General features: G+C 40.5%; 1 protein-coding gene and 1 long non-coding RNA gene across 21 annotated transcripts in view; one reads left to right on the plus strand and one right to left on the minus strand.

The window, feature by feature from the left end:
* Positions 1–5,535: 5,535 nt before the first annotated feature.
* Positions 5,536–10,799, minus strand: LOC309641750. 2 transcript variants are annotated; one of them, XR_014252751.1, is made up of 2 exons: positions 9,853–10,799; positions 5,536–6,943 (listed from the first exon to the last, which is right to left on the minus strand). It is a non-coding gene; the product is annotated as an uncharacterized lncRNA (long non-coding RNA). The 2 variants fall into 2 exon arrangements; XR_014252752.1 differs by having other exon boundaries at positions 5,536–8,705; positions 9,853–10,782.
* Positions 10,800–11,352: 553 nt separating this feature from the next.
* Positions 11,353–20,152, plus strand: part of WNK1 (WNK lysine deficient protein kinase 1) — a 133,299-nt gene continuing 124,499 nt past the window's right edge. For 3 of the 19 annotated variants that reach the window (XM_082422012.1, XM_082422017.1, XM_082422018.1), the window contains exon 1: positions 11,383–12,465. In XM_082422012.1, coding sequence (XP_082278138.1) covers positions 11,698–12,465 — 768 coding nt within the window. In that variant the 5' untranslated portion in view covers positions 11,383–11,697. Of the gene's footprint in view, positions 12,466–20,152 lie in introns of all 19 variants that reach the window. The other 16 variants (XM_082422024.1, XM_082422022.1, XM_082422019.1 and 13 more) reach the window with 12 other exon arrangements.

A 20,152-nucleotide genomic window follows, 5' to 3' on the forward strand; every position in this document is an offset into this window, starting at 1 on the left:
GTTCAGCGAAGGGCCCGGTTCTGCTAGTCTCATCACTACAGCCCTAGATGGCCCAGGTTCCTCTTCCTTCATCACCTGCCCCGATTGTTTCTGTGTATTGTGTATACTTTTATGAGCTTTGTGATTCTAGAACCAGGTGCTCTGCATCCTTGTCAACACTTGGTATTCTCTGTCTCCTTTAGTCATTCTAGTAAGTATGTGGTAATATTACACTGTGGTTTTAATTTTCACTACATCAATGACTAATTATGATGCAATACATCTGTTCATGTGCCTATTTGTCATCCATTTATCTTCTTTGGTAAAGTATCTGTTCAAATCTTTTGCACACTTTTTAAAAATTGCACTATTTATCTTAATGTTGAGTTGTAAGAGTTCCCTACATATTTTGTTTACAAATATTTTTCCAGATATTTGTTTCGCAATGTTTATTCTGTGGCCTTTTCATTTTTATAACATTTCTTTTAAAAAACAAATTTAAAAAATTTTTATGAAGTCCAGTTTAACAATTTTTTCTTTATGTGCATTTTGTGTCCAAAAATTCTGTGCCTAACCCAAGATCACAAAGATTTTCTCCTACATTTTCTTTTGGAAGTTTTACAGTTTTAACTCTTATATTTAAGTGTATGACCCAACTCAAGTAAAGTTTTATGTACTGTGTGAGGAAAGGATTGGCCACCCAGTTGTTCCAGCATTATTTGTTGTAAAGGCTACCCTTTCTTCTTTGAATTACCTTGGCACCTTTGTCTATTTGTATTTTGGCACTCACTATTCTGATCAACTGATCATTCGTCAGTCTTTATGTCAGGACCACACTGTTTGGATGACTGCAGCTTTATAGTGAGTCTTGAAATCAGGTAGTGTAAGTCTTTCAACTTTGTTCTTTTTCAAAATTGTTTCTGCTATATCAGGTCCTTTTATTTCTATGTAAATTTAGAATCAGTCTGTCAAAAATTTTTTTTTTTAGACTCCTCCATTATATGCTGTCTTAAAGTATTATGGTGGCTGTATTTTCCTAGTCTCTTTTACACGTAGGTATTGAAAAAATCAGAGCAGTTTTCTTTTCTTTTTTTTTTTTGGCTGCGTTGGGTCTTAGTTGTGGAACGTGGGATCTTTCGTTGCGGCCACGGGCTCTTTTGTGGTGTGCTGGCTTCTCTCTAGTTGTGGCGCAGGCTCCAGAGCACATGGGCTCTGTAGTTTTCAGCATGCAGCCTCTCTTGTTGAGGCACACGAGCTCAGTAGTTGTGGCGCGTGGGCTTACTTGCCCCACGGCATGTGGGATCTTAGTTCCCCACCAGGGATCGAACCTGCGTCCCCTGCATTGGAAGGCGGATTCTTTACTACTGGACCACCAGGGAAGTCCCTGTCAATTTTCATTTTTAAAAAGTCTGCTGGGATTTTGATTGAGGTTGCATTGAATCTATAGATCAATTTTGGGAGAACTGACATCTTAACACTATTGAGTGTTCTGATCCAAAACAGGATATATCTTCCCATTTATTTAGGTCTTTAATTTCTCTCAGTAATATTTTGTGGCTTTTAGTATATAAATCTTGTGCATAGTTTGCTAAATTTATTCCTAAGTATAGCATGTTCTTGACACTATTTTAATTAATGTTAAATTTATTTATATTTTTTAAAATAAATATTGTATATGTTTTTGATGATTTGATATACATATCCATAATGAAATTATTAGTATAGTAAAGCTAATTAACATATCATCTTCTCAGATAATTACCATTTTTGGATGTGATGAGTTTGCCTGAAATCTACTCTCTTAGCATATTTTCAGTGTTCAATACAGTATTATTAGGTATAGTCATCATGCCTGTAATTAGATCTCTGGACTTATTCATCCTACATGACTGCAGTTTTGTACCCTTTGACCAACATCTCCTTGTTTCCTCCACTGCCACTGCCCCCGCCCATTCTTATTCTTTGCTTCTATGAATTCAATCATTTTTTTCCCCAGATTCCATATGTAAGTGAGATCATATAGTATTTGTCTTTCTCCGTCTGGCTTATTTCACTTAGCATAATGTTTTCAAGGTTCATCCATGTTGCCACAAATGGCAGGATTTTCTTTTACCTCATGGCTGAATAATATTCCATTTTGTATATATACCTCATCTTCTTTATCCATTCATCCATTGATGGACACTTAGGTTGCTTCCATGTCTTGGCTACTGTAAATAATGCTACTACAAACATGGGAGTGCACATATCTTTCCAAGTTAGTGTTTTCATTTCCTTCAAATAAATACCCAGAGGTAGAATTGCTGGATCATATAGTAGTTCTATTTTTACTTTCTTGAGGAACCTCCATACTGTTTTCCATAGTGGCTGCACTAAGTGACATTCCCACCAACAGTGCACAAGGGTCCCCTTTTCTCCACATCCTTGCCAACACTTATTTCTTGTCTTTTTGTTGACAGTCATTCTAACTGGTGTGAGGTGTTATCTCATTGAGGTTTTGACTTGCATTTCCTTGATGATTCGTGACACTGAGCACTTTTTCATATACCTGTTGGCTGTTTAGATGTCTTCTTCTGAAAAATATCTATTCAGGTCCTTTGCTCATTCTTAAATCAGGTTATTTGTTTTTTTGCTGTCGAGTTGTATGAGTTCCTAACATATTTTAGATATTAATCCCTTATCAGCTCTATGGTTTGCAAAAATTTTCTCCCATTCTGTAGGTTGCCTTTTCATTTTTTTGATTACGTCCTTTGCATTGCGGAAGCTTTTTAGTTTTTTTTTTTTTTTTTTTTTTTTTTTTTAAGCTTTTTAGTTTGATGTAGTCCCACTTGTTTATTTTTGCTTTTGTTGCTTGTGCTTTTGGTGTCATACCCAGGAAATCACTAGTTTCATTTAGTTGTTTGTATTTTCTTGTATTTCACTGAATTTCTTTAAGAGGATTATTCTCAATTTTTGTTCGGACAGTTCATAGATCTCCATTACTTTAGGATCAGTTATTGGAGCTCTATTATTTTACTTTGGTGATACCATGTTTACTTGATTATTTGTGATCCTTGTGGCCTCGTGTTGATGTATGTACACTTGAAGAAGTAGGCACCTCTTCTAGTCTTTACAGACTGATTTCGACAGGGAAAGCCCTTCACCAGGCGGCCCATCCAGAGATTCTGGGTTGCACATCTGTTGGTTATCTCCAGGCTTGCTCTGGAGCCCTTCAGCAAGCGAGTCTGGTGCCTGGGTCAACAGGTGGGCAGGCCTAATGCCTCAGTCCATCATGGGGTGGGCCTGAAGCCTGGGTCCACTGGGTTGAGCTTGGCACTTGGATCCATGGGGCGGGTCTGGTACCTAAGGCTGTGGTGGTAGGCTGAAGACCTGAGTCCACAGAGGCAGGCCTGGTGTCTAGGACTGTAATATTAGGCATCAAGCCTGGTCCCATGGGGGCTGGCCCAGTGCTGAGGTCTGCTGGGGCAGGCCGGGGCTCTGGTTCTGCTGGAGCCTGGGGACACAGGGGTCAGTCTGGCATTGGGGTAGGTCTGGTCCTGGGGCTTCAGTAAAGTCAAGTGTTCATTTCATTCTCTTTCTCCCACTGGGAGGGTGTCTCTCTTCACACTGGGCTGCCTGGGGTTGGGGAAAGGGTGACAGAGATAATGTGAAACTCTCTTTCCTTCCCTCCTCAATGCATCTTTTCTTACTTCTGTGCTCCACCCAGGTGCTCTAATACCCACCTGGAATCCTTAGCTCTTGTGAAGGTATTTTTGCATGTGGATATTCGTTCAAATTGATGTTTCTGTGAGGGGACAATCACTGGAAACTTGCTGAAGTCTGAAAGCCAAGCGATATATTTAAATTTTAGATTGTCCATTGCTTGTATATAGAAATGCAATTGATTTTTGTATATTGACCTTGTATCCAGTGTCCTTGCTAAATCACTTCTTAGTTCTAGTAGTGCTATTTTTTTTTTTTTTACATTCCTTAGGCTATCTGTGAATAAAGGCAGTTTTACTTCTTTCTTTATAGTCTGCATGCCTCTCATCTTTTATCCTCTCTTGTTGCATTGGGCAGGACTGCCAGTACCATGTTATATAAAGTAGTGGGAGTGAATATTCTTACCTTGTCTGCCATCTTAGAGAGAAAGCATTTGTTCTTCCCCCATTAAGCATGATGTTAGCTCTAGGTTTTTTGTAGATGAACTTTATCACATTGAAAAAGTTCCCTTTTATTTATAGTCAGTGGAAGGATTTTTTTAATAATGAATAATTGTTGAGTTATGTCAAGTGATTTTTATGCATCTATTGAGATGATCATATGATTTTTTTGTTTGCTGATATGGCCAATCACACTGATTATTTTTGTATTATATTATGTTTATTATTATATCTTGAGAAAAACCCAACTTGAACATGATGTATTATCCTTTTTTAAAAAATATCACTGGTTTTTATTTACTAAAATTTTGTTCAGGATTTTTGTATCATGTTCATGATAGATATTAAACTGTAGTTTTCTTTTTGTGTAGTATCTTTGTCTGGTTTTGGTAACTGGGTAATGCTAGCCTGATAGTATGAGCTGGGAATTGTTTCTACTCTGTTTTCTGAAAAGTTTGCATACAGTTTGTATTATACGATTATATTTCCTTATGTGCTTGGTATAATTCACCAATGAAGTCATTGGGCCTGGAGTTTTCTCTGTGAGAAGATTAACTATAAATTCAATTTCCTTGATATAGGGCCACTAAGTTTTCTTTTTTCTTGAGTGAACATTAATGGTTTGTGTTTCAAGATATTTGTTCATCTTATTTGTCAATATATTGACATAAAGTAGTTCAGCATATTCTCCAATTACCCTTTTAATTCTGCAGGATATACTGTGATGTCCCCACTTGCATCCCTGACATTGGTAAGTTGACTCTTCTCTATTTGTGATTAATCTGGCTAGAGGTTTATCAAATTTATCAATCTTTTCAAAGAAACTTGGAGGTTTCATTGATATGAGCTACTGTTTTTCCACTTTCTATTTCACTGATTTCCACTCTTCATTTAATATTTTCTTCTTTCTGCTTACTCTGAGCTAATTTCCCATTTTCTTTTTAATTTTTTAGGATAGAATCTTGAGAAGTTGATTTTAGATCTTTCTTCTTTTCCAGTATAACCATTTAATGTTGTACATTTCCCTCTAAGCACTGCTTTAGCTTTATCCTGCAAATTTTTACCTTGTACCATATATCCGTAATGATGTTGTCTACTTGCTCCATAATGAATGAAGAATTTTGAAATATCCTACCATAGTTACGGACTTAGTCTACTTTTTCTTTTCAGAGTTTTTGCGTCATGTAGTTTGAAGTCCTGTTATTAGGTGCATACATATTTAGGACTGAAATGTCTTCTTGATGAGTTGACCCCTTTATCATTATGAGATATTCCTTTCTATCCCTGTTAATAGTCCTTTTTAGTATTAATATAGCCACTCTTGTTTTCCTTTGATTAGTATTTGCATGATGTATCTTTTTTCATCCTTTTACTTCTAATCTGTCTTGATATTTAAAGTGTTTTTTTTTTTAAAAAATAGGCAGCATATGGTTGGATGTTGCTTTTTTTATCCACTCTGTCAATATCTTACTTTTAATTATAGAGTTTAGAAGAGTTTAAACCATTTACATTTATTGATACTGTCAGTATGGTTGGATTGAAATTTTCCTGTTGCTTTCTGTTTTCTAGTTGCTCCATGTGTTTTATTTTTCTTCTTTTTCTGCCTTCTTTTAAGTATTTTTTTAATGATTCAATTTTATCTCTATTGGTTTATTAATTATAACTTTGTTTTATAATTTTAGTGATTTAGTGTTTACTGTATATATTTTTAACTTATTATAATTTACCCTCAAATAATATTATGCCATTTCACATATAGTGTTAAGAACTTTATAATGGTATTCTTCCATTACCCCCATCTGTCCTTTGTGCTGTAACTGTTACCCATTTTCTTTTATATATAAAAGTAATTTATAAATTTATAAAGGTAAATTATATAATTATTATTATATTTTCTTTAAATTGATATTTATCTTTTAATGTGATTTAAAAGGATGCTTTTCTATTTCCCAACAAATTTATTTTTTCCAGTGTTTCTCATTCCCTGTTTAAATCCTAATTTACTAATCCATCTACTAACATTTTCTTTTCCTAAAGAACTTAAAAAAAAAAACCACTTTTATTGTAGTGCAGGTCTGCTTGCAATGAATTCTTTCACCAAAAATACACCCAGGTTGGGTGGGGTGGTGGTGGTGAAACGCTCCAACAGGTGTATTTTGTAATAGCTTCCTAGGTAATTCTGATAAATCTCTTCTTGTGAGAACTTGTTAAGGTCTGGAAGATGATATGGATTCCCATTTTAAAATATTTTCCCCAGGGAATTCTCTGGCAGTCCAGTGGTTAGGACTCCATGCTTTCACTACCAAGGGCCCAGGTTCAATCTCTGCCCCCCACGGAACTAAGACCCTGCAAGCTGTGCAGTGTGGCTAAAAAAAATAAATAAAAATTTAAAAAAATACGTTGAATCCTGGAAATTGCCTGGCAATCCAGTGGTTAGGACTCCGTGCTTCCACTGCAGCGGGCATGGATTCGATCCCTGTTCAGGGAACTAAGATCCTGCATGCTGCATGGCACGGCCAAAAAAATAAATGAAATGAAATGAAATAAAATGAAATAAAATAAAATATTTTCCCCAATGTTCTTTCTAGATGATCTAATAAACTTATACTTGGTAATGTCATATGATGGAATATTATGCAGCCATTAAAAGTTATATTTCTAAAGAATATTTAATGACATTGGAAATACTTATAACATAACTATAAACATTTTTCTACCAGTCTGGAAAGAAGGACACCTAAGTACCAAAGGCTGATATCTCTGGCTAGTAGAGTTGCTGGTTATTTTCACTTTCATATTTTTTTCTGTATTTTTCAAACTGTCTGCAATAAATGAGAATATATTAAGAAATTCATGCTATACAGACATGAGTACTCCCAGGAATTAACTTCCCTTTTCATTTTGGTGGGTATTGCCCAGACTTTTTCTCTGTGCATTTAAATACATATAGACACATGATTTAAAAATATAACATATGATCTAATACCTATTATTCTGCAACTTGAGTTTTTTACTATTTTTATGTGACCACATATATATTTACTTCCTGCTCTTCTACTGCTGCATGGTGTTGTCAAAATTAAGTATACCATAGTTTATTTTCTTGTCAACATACATGCAGATTGTTTCACTTTTTGGTTACAAAGCTGTAGCGGACCTTCTTATTTTTCGTGCGCATGCGCAAGTATTTCTCTCAGGTAGGTACCAGAAAGGGAGACTGCTGGATCAACGGCTATGCACATTGTACATTTTAACTAACAAATTGCCCTCAAAAAAAGTTGTACTAATTTATGTTATCATTAATAGCACATGAGTTTCTCCACACCCCTGCCAACACTTGATATTATAAATCCTTAAAAATTTTGCTAATTTTTTTGAAGAAAAAATATATATCTTATTTTAGCTTGCACTTCCCTAGTTACTGGATTCCAGAATTTTTTCAGTCATTTGCATTTCCTACTGTCTCAATTGTCTTTTCCTATCTTCTCCCCCCTTTTCTATATAGATGTCTTTTTCTTTGTGGTTTAAGGTGTTATTTATGTATTTTGGTTATTAGGCTTTTGTTATATAGGTTCTAAGTTTTTCTGCCAGCTCATCATTTGTGCTTTATTGACCAGAATTGTCAACTTTGATAATAGTCAAATGTTTTTCTTTATGGCTCTTGGATTGTTCTTTGAAGTCCTTTCCTATCCCATGTTCCCTTATATTTTAAAAATTCTTACAACTCTTTAAAATAAATAGCTCTTTAAACTGTGTGGATATTAATTTTGTAAATGGTGTGAGGTAGACATCTAACCTAATTTGTTTTTCAAATTAATACCTAATTGATCAAGCACTGTTTACTAACCTTTCCCTCACTGACTTGAAACGCCATATTTCTCATTTATGGGATGCTCATACACACATGGAACTCTCAACACACATGTTTCTGTATTCTCTCCATTATCTATGCTTATCTCAGTACCATACAGATTTAATCCTATGGTTTTCCAATTTGCTTTGATATAGGGCAAGTCTCATCCCCCTTTATTTCATTTATAATTAAAAAAGGTTTAAAAATCTATTCTTCATTGTTTAACTGTCTGATTCTCCCTTCTTCCTTGAGTTGCAAATAACAAGGAGGTAAAATAAGAAGTATTATAGACAAGACAAAGGAGCATGAGAAATGAGGGAAAAGAGACAAAAAAAGAGGAATTTTCTTAAGATGGTATTTTTTTTCTCTACACTTCAAGGTGCTACCCTATGAATTATGCCGCATACAAAATAAAATAGATTTTGTGTATTCAGCCACTGTCTAAATCAAAGGTATCTCTGGCTTTCATTGCTGGCCAGTTACCAATGGCAGGGACCATGTAAAACATAAAATGTGAATGGATGGGAACTAGAAAGAAACATGAATCAACGTGAGAAAATGAATAAGGACTAAAGTGAATTAAGAACATGGTGAGAGAAAATAAAATACGTGTATTCTTCGTATGGACCTACCCACCAGGAAGTCAAATCTCTGAGCTTAGTGCATCCATGGTGTCCTGGGTTCTTTCTCCTACCTCTTGATGTTTTATATGAATTACAGAGAGGTCAATTCTTTACTTGATAATTAAAGTGACAGAGAAAGGAAAATAACTATTAGGGATATAATAGTAATGAGTAATAGAAAATACCATGCAGACTGAAAGTGGGTAAGTGTTGAAAAGGGAGCTGAACAAATAAGTGTCCGTAGTAAAATATTCACATAAACAGTTTAAGCTTTAAATCTAACATTGTACCTGTTTTCCTGGTGAAGCTAACATAACACAAGTAGGAAAAGCTGTCACATGGGCAAGCCTAGTTTTAAGTCAACAGTTAATTAAATTATTTACAATGAATTTAGTTGTTCCCTTCTGAAATAACATGTCAGTAGGGCATGGTGGTGTCATGGGACTTGTGTCCAATGCAGTGTGGCCAAAGGTTCATGGCCCAGTAAGCAGGGCCAGGTAGTAATAAAGGCTTTTAATGACCATTCACACAGAAATATCCTCATTTTTTTATGGTGCCAAAACACGAACATTGTGATTTACTGATCTCCCTTTAACTCATCAATTGATAATTAGTTGTCTCATGTTTTAAAGTAGACTACTTTTCCTAGTAAAGCAACAGTTGTGCAAGTTCTAAGAAGCTGCCTCAAGAAGTACCATACAAATGTACTTTGAAGACATTTCTCCCCTTGCTTTGCACCGAGTTTACGGTTGAGACAAACCACTTAATACATATACCATAATGATATTTGCCGTTACCATAGCAAATGAGTGAACAGGATATTCTTTAAAAAATGGAACTCTAATATTTGAAGACTCTAGTGGCCCCTACTAAACTCGCATTTTAAAATGTTCATAATCTTCCACCTTCATAAAACCTAACAACCATCGGTTTTAAAGCAACTTTTTTTGTATACCTCAAAGGGTAGCTTTTGATAAAAAATTGAGAAATAAACTATTCTACGTATCAGATGAATTGCTATGAATCGTAGAGACAAACTTCTCCAAGTGGAGCTCATGCAGCCCGTTTGGGCATTTGCTAGGAAACTAAGCGCTAAGGAATCTTCCGTCCGGGTGCTTCCAACCGCTGTCCTCCCTGTGCGGCCGCGCGGGCCGTGCGCTCCGGAGCGGGTGCCCAGCGGGCTCGGGGGCCGGAGTCGGAGCGCAGCGCGCGCGCTCGGCGCGGTTGCGCACGTTTCAGCGCTTCCCGCTCCTACCGTTGGGCTAGACTTTCAACCGCCATCTGGGTTTGGCTTCCTCCTCCGTCGGGCGCCCCCTGGTGCTCATCACCTGCACCATCTTGAGTGGCTGCGAGGAGCAAAGGTCCCGGGAGCCCAAGGATGCTTTCGAGAAAGCCGCACGTCCAAAGCCGTGGTGTCAATCACACGGGTACATGCAGGCACCTCTAGAGGAAGCTGGATGCTGTTTTACTAAGCACCAAGCAAACACAGGCGGACATTAAGTTTCATCCGAGTCAACTCGGCTCTCTCAAGTTTGTGGTAAAAGCCGCAAAGATACGTTAGACCCCGTCTCTTCTTGAGTCCGCCCCCTCCCGCGCGCGCTGCGCGCTCTTTCCGGGCGGAGTTCGCTGTGACCCTTGACTGCAGTGGGGCGGCCCGTCTCTTGAGAGTCAGAATATCTGTCCTGGGCTGCAGCCGAGGATGCGGCCTTAAGTGCCATGGAAGGGACGTTCCCCCACCTATCCAATCAATGTTATGCACAAAGTCTGTCGCCCCCGAAAAGGGGTCCAGCTCCCCCGGCTCTCCGCCCACGCCCCGGTCGCGGCACCAACGCCGCTCCGCATTAAACAGGAACAGCAGCTCTTTTTCCATCCATGGCAACCCCAAGAGCTCGCTCTCGCCTCGGCACAGCATGGTGGGAGCCTCTCCCCTTGTTCTGCCTCCCTCTCCTTTTCTTCTCCCTTCCCTCCTTCCACAATTAATGCCTAAGTCATGATTTTCCTAGCTAGCGCCCACTGAAGGATGGGGCTTAGCGACTCACTGTGACGCTCCCATCCGCCTTCCAGAAGGGGCGGTTTCAGAGAGAACTACAGCTCCCGTCAGGCATCAGCCTAAGCCATCGCAGGACATCACGGGAGTCGTAGGCGCCTTCCTCCTCTGTCCCATTCATTCCTCAAGGCGCCAACTACAAGTCCCAGTGGGCCTCGGGGCGGGCACGCCTGCGCGAGAGCCCCGCGAGCGGGGTGGGGGTGGGGCGCCCCGGGCAGCGGGGGGCGGGGCCCGAGCGGGCTGTGTGGAGGCTTCAGACGCCCGGCGCCATTTAGCGCCGAGTTTCGCCTGCGGACGCCGCGTTTCTCCCGCGGCGTCTCTGCACCCGTCGTCGTGACAGAAGGTGCCCAACCGGGTGACTGCCCTTCTTCTCCCAGCCCTCCTCGGCCCGGAGGAGCAGCAGGCTCGGGCCCTCCCACGCCAGCCCTCCCTCCGTCAGCCCCCGGCCCCGGCCCAGAGAGAACGGGGTCCGCCCGGCCCGGGGCGGGCGGCGAGGCCCGGGGCGGGGGGCAGCTCCTCCGCGTCGCGCGTCGGCCCCTCGCGTCGGGCGATGGGCGGCCTGTGAGGCCGTCCAGCAGGGCGGGGAAGAGGAGCGGCCGCCCGCCTGGCCGCGAGCCCCGGCGCGGCCTCCCCTGCCTCCGCGCCGAGCCGCCGCCGCTCGGGGGTCCGCGCGCGCCACCGCCCCAGGGCCCAGCCCGCCCCGGGCCGCGGCGGCGGCGGGCAGCCGGGCCGCCTCCGTCTGGACTCTGTGCGGGCCGCCGCGCCGCCCCCATGACCGCGCGCCCCCGCCGCTCCAGCCCGCCCAGCAGCCGCTTGCCGCACGATGGCTGCGGCCCGTGAGGCGCCAGCCCCCGTGCCTCCGCCCCGCCGCCGCCCCCGACCAGCGCGCCTCGAGAGCCGCAGCGGCCGCCGCAACCGGGCCCGCGGCCCCGCCTCCCGCTCGGGGCGCCGAGTCAGTGCCGAGTGAGGGGCCGTCGGCCCGCAGCCTCGCCGCCCCGGGCCGGCCCCCTTCTTCCGCGAATTCGAGCCGCCCGCCTCGCTCCAGCTCCCACCATGTCTGGCGGCGCCGCCGACCAGCAGAGCAGCGCGCAGGGCTCCCTGTTCCTCTCGCCGCCGGCGCCTCCCCCAAAGAATGGCTCCAGTTCGGACTCCTCAGTGGGAGAGAAACTGGGCGCCGCGGCGGCCGACGCCGGAGCCGGCAGGACGGAGGAGTACCGGCGTCGCCGCCACACCATGGACAAGGACAGCCGGGGTGCGGCCGCGACCACCACCACGGAGCACCGCTTCTTCCGCCGCAGCGTCATCTGTGACTCCAACGCCACGGCGCTGGAGCTGCCCGGCCTCCCCCTCCCGCTGCCCCAGACGAGCGCGGCCGCTGTGGTCCCGCAGCGGAGCCCCCCGGAGCCCCAGCGCGAGGAGACCCTGATCCCCACTGCCGCCCATGTGGCCCAGCAGCCGCCCGCCGCCGCCCCCGCCCCCGCCCCCGCCCCCGGGGAGCCGGTCGCCGCGGGCCCAGCCGCTGCCTCGGCCCCGGGCAGCGCCGGCAGAGACCGCCAGGTTGCCCAGCCCGGCCACGCGGGGAGCAAAGAGGAGCCCCCGTCATCGAGAAGTGGCAGCGGCGGCGGCAGCGCCAAGGAACCCCAGGAGGAACGGAGCCAGCAGCAGGATGACATCGAAGAGCTGGAGACCAAGGCCGTGGGAATGTCCAATGATGGCCGCTTTCTCAAGTTTGACATCGAGATCGGCAGGGGCTCCTTTAAGACGGTCTACAAAGGTCTGGACACCGAAACCACCGTGGAGGTCGCCTGGTGTGAACTGCAGGTATGCCCCACCTACTTCTTTATTTCTCGGTGGTTTGGATTCCCGATTTGTCTCGGTTCGGCCAGTTTCCCGAGTTCGCCCTTTGCATGTCTTTCTCTGATTGTTTGCTCCGAAAAGGGGGGGAGGCCACCTTTTGGAAGAAAAACCAGAATTTGAGGCATGCACCTAGGTGTTTGGATAGAATAGGAGTTAGTATTGGTAGCCAAAGAGATTTGTTCCTAGGGAGGAGTGATGAAAGTCATCTTGATACAAATGCATTGCCTATTCGTCATTGTTTTACTCGTCTGGCAGGAAACGGAATCAGTGGGGAAGTTTTTGGGTTAGGAAAGTACAGTCTTCTTGCCTTGTGCTCCTCAGGGGTCTGCAGTGATGAGCTGCTTGTGTGTTAGGTGCGTGTTTCCGTTCCTGAGATCAGGCTGTCCTTTTAAATTAAGAACGACCTTGTTCCTCCTGACTGGCTTTCCTTTGGATATATCTTAGTTGGTGATCACACAGGCATCTAATAAACTATAAGAAGAGCTTCCTTCTCTGGATAATTTGGGACTAGAAAGTTATAGTAAGTGTTTGATACTGTTTCACCTAATGATGCATAAACCTTATGATAGCTAGCAGTGATCTGACGTTGTTAATTAAAACTAGTATGTCTTCAGCCCATTCGCTATACTGTGGGTAGTACAGGAGCTTATGTAAAATTGTATATGTGCTTTGAGAGTCGTCATGTCATTATCGTTGTTTTAACTTTGTTGTAAAAAGTTTTTAAGCCAAACTTTCCCAGGAGTACAAAGGAGTCACAAAGCTTCCTTTTTCACCTCTCTGGGAGATTTTCATGGTGTAAATGAAATGGTTTTCGTGGTGTGTCATCCTGGTTGACAAGGATATTCTAGGGTTAAATAGCTGGGTTTGGGCTACTTGTTGCTTGACCTGTAGCAGCTTGATTGACTGTTGTCCTCACCGGGAAGTGAACATACATAGGTTATTGGAAGAAGCAGCGTTGAACTGAATGAAAAAGCCACTTACATTATACATGAAAAATGCCAGTATCCATATTCTTCTTGCCAAGAAAATGGACCAAGCTGAATTAGGATATGAAAGTACCTGAATGATCTAGGAATTTATCTATTATCCATGAACTAATATGTTAACACTTAACCGTTTGAATGTCACCTTCCAAATGACCAAGGCTATATCAAGTGTGAAGGGAAATTAACATGTGGAAGGAAGTAAACTTCAAAACTGACAGGTTTTTTAGGAATGTAATTTCTTAAGTTTTATAGTTAGTGATATAGAACTTCTAAGGCACTGTGAAATAAAACCTACTCAATTTTATAGTGTTTTAGAGTTGGGAAGGTAGCAGACCATTTTTTAAAATAAATTGTGAAACTATAACTTTATTCTGGTTGGTCAGTCATACTCAAAAACTTAGGTCTGATTTCTTTTGGTTTACAGGCAGACACCTGTTTCTTTTTTGTACCTCAGGTGCTTATTGCTAGTGGTCCTGGATTTTATTCTTCTGTAGTTTCATATTTGAATAGGTGCTTTTTTAACAGTTTTTTTTTTTTTTCCTTAATTAGTTACCTTACTCTCTTAAGACTAGACCCAAGTAAATGTTGAGCACTTTATGGATGTAATGTGTGTGTTTTCCTTTTTTGTCACTTGGAATTTTCTGATAGTTTATTATCCTGAAACTAATGATACAGTGGGGAAAAAACCCTCAATTTGTCTAATGTCAGAATAAGAATTTTGTCTAAGCTTCTCAGTTTTTCCTGGAACTGTTGACTTTTTTGATTTTTGTTCTCTACCTAGGCATGGTCATGGTTAAACAAAAGAATATCTGCTATCTTTACATATATTACAATAATATCGCCATATTATTTTTACGTTAGTTCAGGGTTTGGCTGGAGAACCAAATGAATCCTAGTTCATTGAGTGGTACCCTGGTTTGGAACCTTCCATACATGTCATTTGACCGTACTTCTACAGTTTTTCTTTTTGGTTTTTAAAATGTGATTATCTTAGCTCCAGGATCCTTTAAAGCAGTAGTTGGACAGTGTTTATGATTTTTTGGCCAGAACTTTTGCCTAATAACCTATTCAGTAGGTTAGTGTTTGGGTTTTTGTCTTTGGATATAAACTGAAGGACAAGCCAAGGCATTACTAAATCACTGGGAAAAAAGGAAAGCTTTTTTCACTAAATGTATATTTATTAATATGCATATTTTTCTGTAGGAGGACTGGAGAAATATTGTGTTCAGTTGTTGAGTTAAAAATCTTGTGTATTAAAACTGGAAGAAATCTTAGGTTATTCTTCCCAGCTGCTTATTTGATAAATAAAGAACCTGAAGTCATGCAGCAGGTAAATGACTTGCTTGGGTTGATAAAGAACAGAAATTAAACTGGTTAGGATCTAATAATTTGAGAAATGTTAAAGCATTTGTAGTGCAGTAGATGGTTAATTAGTAAATCTCAAATGAAGCAGTTCTGTTTTGGCGTGGAAGTTACTGTCAGATTTTTGGAGAAATCCTATCCTGTAACCATGGGAAATTCCAGACTTCTGATTTGGGTGTTGATTTTATCACTTCAAATGGAGAAATAAATAGGCTTTTTGGGGTGGAGAATGGGTGAGTGTGGTATATAAGTCAAATTTGTTTACATCAAGCTTATTTTTAGAGTCACAATATGCATAGTTACTTAGTAAAACAAATATTGACTCTTAATAAATAATATATAGGTAATACTTTGATACCACAGGATTTTAAGAGATAACAGATCTTTTAAGATGAAAATTTCTTTACCTGGTTTTATTAGGTAGGCTGTGCTTTAATTTTACTTCTGTGTTGGCTTGGTCAGAAAATGTTATTGCTGGACTTTGCAGAATTTACATTGCTTTTTTAGGGAGGGTTCTTTTTTGTTTTTTGTTTTAAAGAAGCATAGCATAGTTTGCTTGAAGAAAACATGGAGATTCAAGAATGGTTGTTTTACTCTAAGCAGTTTTCTCCCCATGCTACTTCTAAATACTGAGTTCACTTGATAATATTGATGAGATTGTTTCCAGACCTACCTGAAAGGAGAGGTCAAATCATAAATTTTGATTAAGCTCCAAAATACTTACTGTCTACTTTTCTCTGGCTTTTCGCAAGTTAAAGCTCATGTCTCATCATGAGTATATGATATTAACGTTTTATGAAAAGTTTATCAGTGCTGCAGAAATTGGATGTGGTTCTGTGGTTAAGAAACCATAACATTTTTTTGCTATAGTTCTTAAAATAATTCATTGAACTGTATCTTCCCATTTGAATATTGAGGATTTTTCTTACCTGTATTTTTTAAATTTGTGCCACATTTCTTGTTTTTAGGAACCTGCAGTAACTTTTAGTTTCAGGAACTAAATTTCAGGGAATAGTCTTTGGAGTTTTTCTTGTTTGTTTTTGAATTCTCCGAGTCACTGATTTGTTGGAGTATGGGCAGAATTCAGGTAACTCAAGGGTAGCTGCTATGCAAATTAAAGAATGATTGGTGACTTGTTCGAAGTAATCCTTTGTCCCTTCTAAACAGGACAGAATAGAATTAAGGACAGGATAATTTTGGGTAGGTAAGATTTAATTTAAAATATATGTAGATTTATTGCCTTAAGAAGTAACTTCATGGCACAGGAAAAAGAATTACGTTTAGGTTGATTTTTTTTTTTTAAACTATATAGTTAGTTCTTACTTAGTCTTAAGGACTTAAATGTTTTCCTTTTCTCTTATTTACCTTTAGTATCACAGTTGTTTCTAGCGTAAGAACTTGGAAAGAGAGTTTTTTTTTTGGTTTTTTTTTTTAAGATTTTTTTTTTGATCATTTTTAAAATATAGATTGATTGATTTATGGCTGCGTTGGGCTTTCATTGCTACACACGGGCTTTCTCTGGTTGCAGTGATGGGGGCTGCTCTTTGTTGTGGTGTGGTGGCTTCTCTTGTTGCAGAGCACGGGCTGTAGGCACGTGGACTTCAGTAGTTGTGGCTCACGGGCTCAGTAGTTGTGGTTCGTGGGCTCTGGAGCACAGGCTCAGTAGTTGTGGCTCATGGGCTCTAGAGCGCAGGCTCAGCAGTTGTGGCACATGGGCTTAGCTGCTCTGTGGCATGTGGGATCTTCCCAGACCAGGGCTTGAACCCGTGTCTCCTGCATTGGCAAGCAGATTCTTAGCCACTGCGCCACCAGGGATGCCCAAGAGATTGTTTTTGTGTAAAACAAGTTGGGAATCTTTTGTTGCCTGGTGACTCAGTTCACTCTTTGACATTTGGATGCTAGTGCAAGATCCTGGTCATTTGAAAGTCATCCTAGTTAATCCCTGTGGAAACGTTCAACTAAAACGGGGCTCTCATTTTCAGAAATCATCTTAAACCTGTTATTTGTGTTTTCTGGTAACTTCTAAATTTTTTAGATAAAGCTGTAAAAACAGCAAGAGTGGTTATGTTCAAATTAAAATTTCTGAAAATGTTCATATACCAGGGAAAAATTCACTATAATTAGTTATCAGGTTTTGCTGTACCAGTTCTTTATATTTACTTATTGTTAGCATCTTGCATTTTGTTTTGTCCCGTGTTAAAAAAAAAAAAGTCAATCAAGTGTGCAGGAATAGGTGAGACTTAGCATGACCTGAATTTGGAGAAGGCACTATTTTTCTGCAGTGTAACACAGTGATTAAGAACTTAAAATGCCTGACTTTCAATTCAGATCCTGGCTCAGCTAATGATTGTGTAACCTTGGGTAAACTTCTGTGCTAGTTTTTTATCTGTAAAGTGGAATGTAATAAGAGCACTTATTTTACAATTGTGATGATTAAATGAATTAGTATATATAAAAAACATTTAGGACAGAGCCTGGCACATAAATATTAACTGTGATGATGCAGCATCTTTTTTAGGCTATCTTTTTGAGGGTACTGATGAAAATTTTGATTTGTTTACATTTATGCTTGAAAAATGTAGCAGAACTCTTAATTTGGCTACCATACTTATCGGAGAAATGTTGGAGTTGAACATGGTGTCATCAGTGTTTTCAAATTCCTTAGCTTTAGCTGTCCTCTGCCTAACTTTCTAATTTCATGACCTGTCACCTTCCCAAATGGCAGCCTTTCTGAATTACTAGCTTCCTGAATTTACTAAGATCTTTCCTCTTGGGATCATTCTTATAGTTTTCTTCACATTGATTAAAAATCATTTACATTCTTTGTCTACTCCACTAGTCTTTGGGCTTTTTGAAGATACAAGTATCGATAGATGCTCAATATACTTTGATAAATATTACATTTTTTTTGTTATTAAGTTAGAAATAGTTGTAGATCTCGGGGTTGTTTCATCCATATTCCTTGCCTTTCATTGGTCCACAGCAGATTCTCTAATCTTGTATTTGGAGATTGACTCTGGTATAATACAACGCTGTATAATGGAAACCAACTCAAAGGCAGAAAACTTTGTTACCCAATTACCTGACCCTGAGTAATTAACTTAATCTGTAACACTGAATTATTAGTAACATGTCTTACTGACTTCACAGGATTGCTGAGAAGCAACTGAAATACTATGTGAAGGTACTTTGAAAAATGTAAACGATGATGCTTTTAAAAAAAATCCATTTTGAAGGCTCTAAGTTATCACTTGTTACAAATTAATTATTTTAAACTTCTTAGTTAAAGTTGGGTTTTAGGAGCTTTTTGTTCTGTTAGTTTAGGGATTTTATTAAATCTTAAGAAGAAGGAGAGTAGTTTTTCAGACTGAAGAGAAATTGCCAGAAGCTTTTCTTAAGAGTGTTTTTAGGGCTTCCCTGGTGGCGCAGTGGTTGAGAATCTGCCTGCCAATGCAGGGGACACGGGTTCGAGCCCTGGTCTGGGAAGATCCCACATGCCACGGAGCAACTGGGCCCGTGAGCCACAATTACTGAGCCTGCGCGTCTGGAGCCTGTGCTCCGCAACAAGAGAGGCCGCGATGGTGAGAAGCCCGCGCACCGCGATGAAGAGTGGTCCCCACTTGCCGCAACTAGAGAAAGCCCTCACACGGAAACGAAGACTCAACACAGTCATAAATAAATAAATTAATTAATTAATTAATTAAAAAAAAAAAAGAGTGTTTTTATTTGGAAGAGGATTATGCCTTTGACAGGTGGCAGGCTTTATTTTGTGTGTGGCTTTAAAAAGATTGGTTATTGATATGTTCCACAGAAGAGGAGAAACTTTAGTATTTGCTTGGTTTTGTGGTTGACTTAATTGATTGTATAATGTCCACCTTAATTTGTATTAATTTAGATTTTCCAGGTGGGCGTTCATTAAGAATTTAGTTTTTGATGTTGTGACTTGAGTCTTGGCATTGCAAGATTGACATATTAAATGTGCTGTGCTACATTAATGTGCTTAATGATTTTTAGAAAAGAATCATCAGATAAGCTGTTTGTCATCACAAGCAAATACAGTTTTCCCTGGAATTTAAGAAATCTTAAGAAATTTAAGACTTTAAGAATAATTTAAGAAAATGTTTGGAAATCTACTTGGTATAGTCGTCATATTCGGGTTAGTTAACTAAAATCACTGTTTCTGTAAGATGCCTTTCGTGCAGGCAGGATTCAGTTTCTCAGTCACAGATGATCTGTGTTTTGGTCATTATGTACATGGTGAATGGTCTTGTGTTAATCAAACACTAATATATAAACCAAACAGAGGTGAGGTGAATTAGTGAATCATATCATTATTGATGTACACATTTTCTCTATTAGTCGATAGAAGTAAACAGGTTGTTTGGGATAATGATAGGATCATCTTCATGGCTAATAGTTTTGAGCTAAATAACATGATATGCAGTTGCCCTCCATATCTGCAGGTTCCGCATCCACAGATTCAGCCAACTGGATATAGAAAATAATCAGGAAAAAGAAATGCCAGGAAGTTCCAAAAAGCAAAAGTTGAATTTGCTGCACTTGTAGCAACTGTGTGCATAGCACTTACATCGTGTTTACAACTATTTATATTAGTATTCACATTGTGTTAGGTATTATAAATAATCTAGAGATGATTTAAAGTATACAGGAGGATGTGTATAAGTTATATGCAAATACAGCACTGTTTTATAGAAGAGACTTGAATGTCCGTGGATTTCGGTATCCATGGGGTGGGGGTTGGGGCGCATCCCTGGAACCAGTCCCTGGTGGACGACTGTAGTCGTCTCTTTGTGGATATCCTTTTTACTTGGACTGGTAGATCATTGTGGATTAAGGTAAGTTTGGGAAATACAACACATTATCTCTTTAACGTGTTGACCAGTTCCTAGACATTATCATATTTACATGGTTTTCCAACTGTCCTCACACCCTTCCCACACAAATGCTCAGCTGTAGGTGGTGGAGAGAATTTTAAGCAGAGAAGTTACTTGGCAGATTTGCATAGTAGTAATTGTGGAGGATGGATTTAAGGAGTACGAGGGATATGTAGAGTTTAGTTTTATGTATGGGTATGAGATTTCTAGGGCCTGAACTAGGACAGTAATAGAGGAGTGGAATCTTTAAATATTTAGTAGATAAAATATGCAGAGTTTAGTGATTAAGTGGAGTTTGGAGGAAAAATGAAGCATGGGTAAGAGGGTGGGTGGGGATAGATGATGGTTCTGTCAACTGAGGGAGGGAATAAGAAAGAATAGGAGTTTTGTTTTTTTGAGAGAGGAAGG

This window comes from Balaenoptera physalus (assembly GCF_965194825.1).
Source record: "Balaenoptera physalus genome assembly, chromosome: 13".
Lineage (NCBI taxonomy): Eukaryota > Metazoa > Chordata > Mammalia > Artiodactyla > Balaenopteridae > Balaenoptera > Balaenoptera physalus.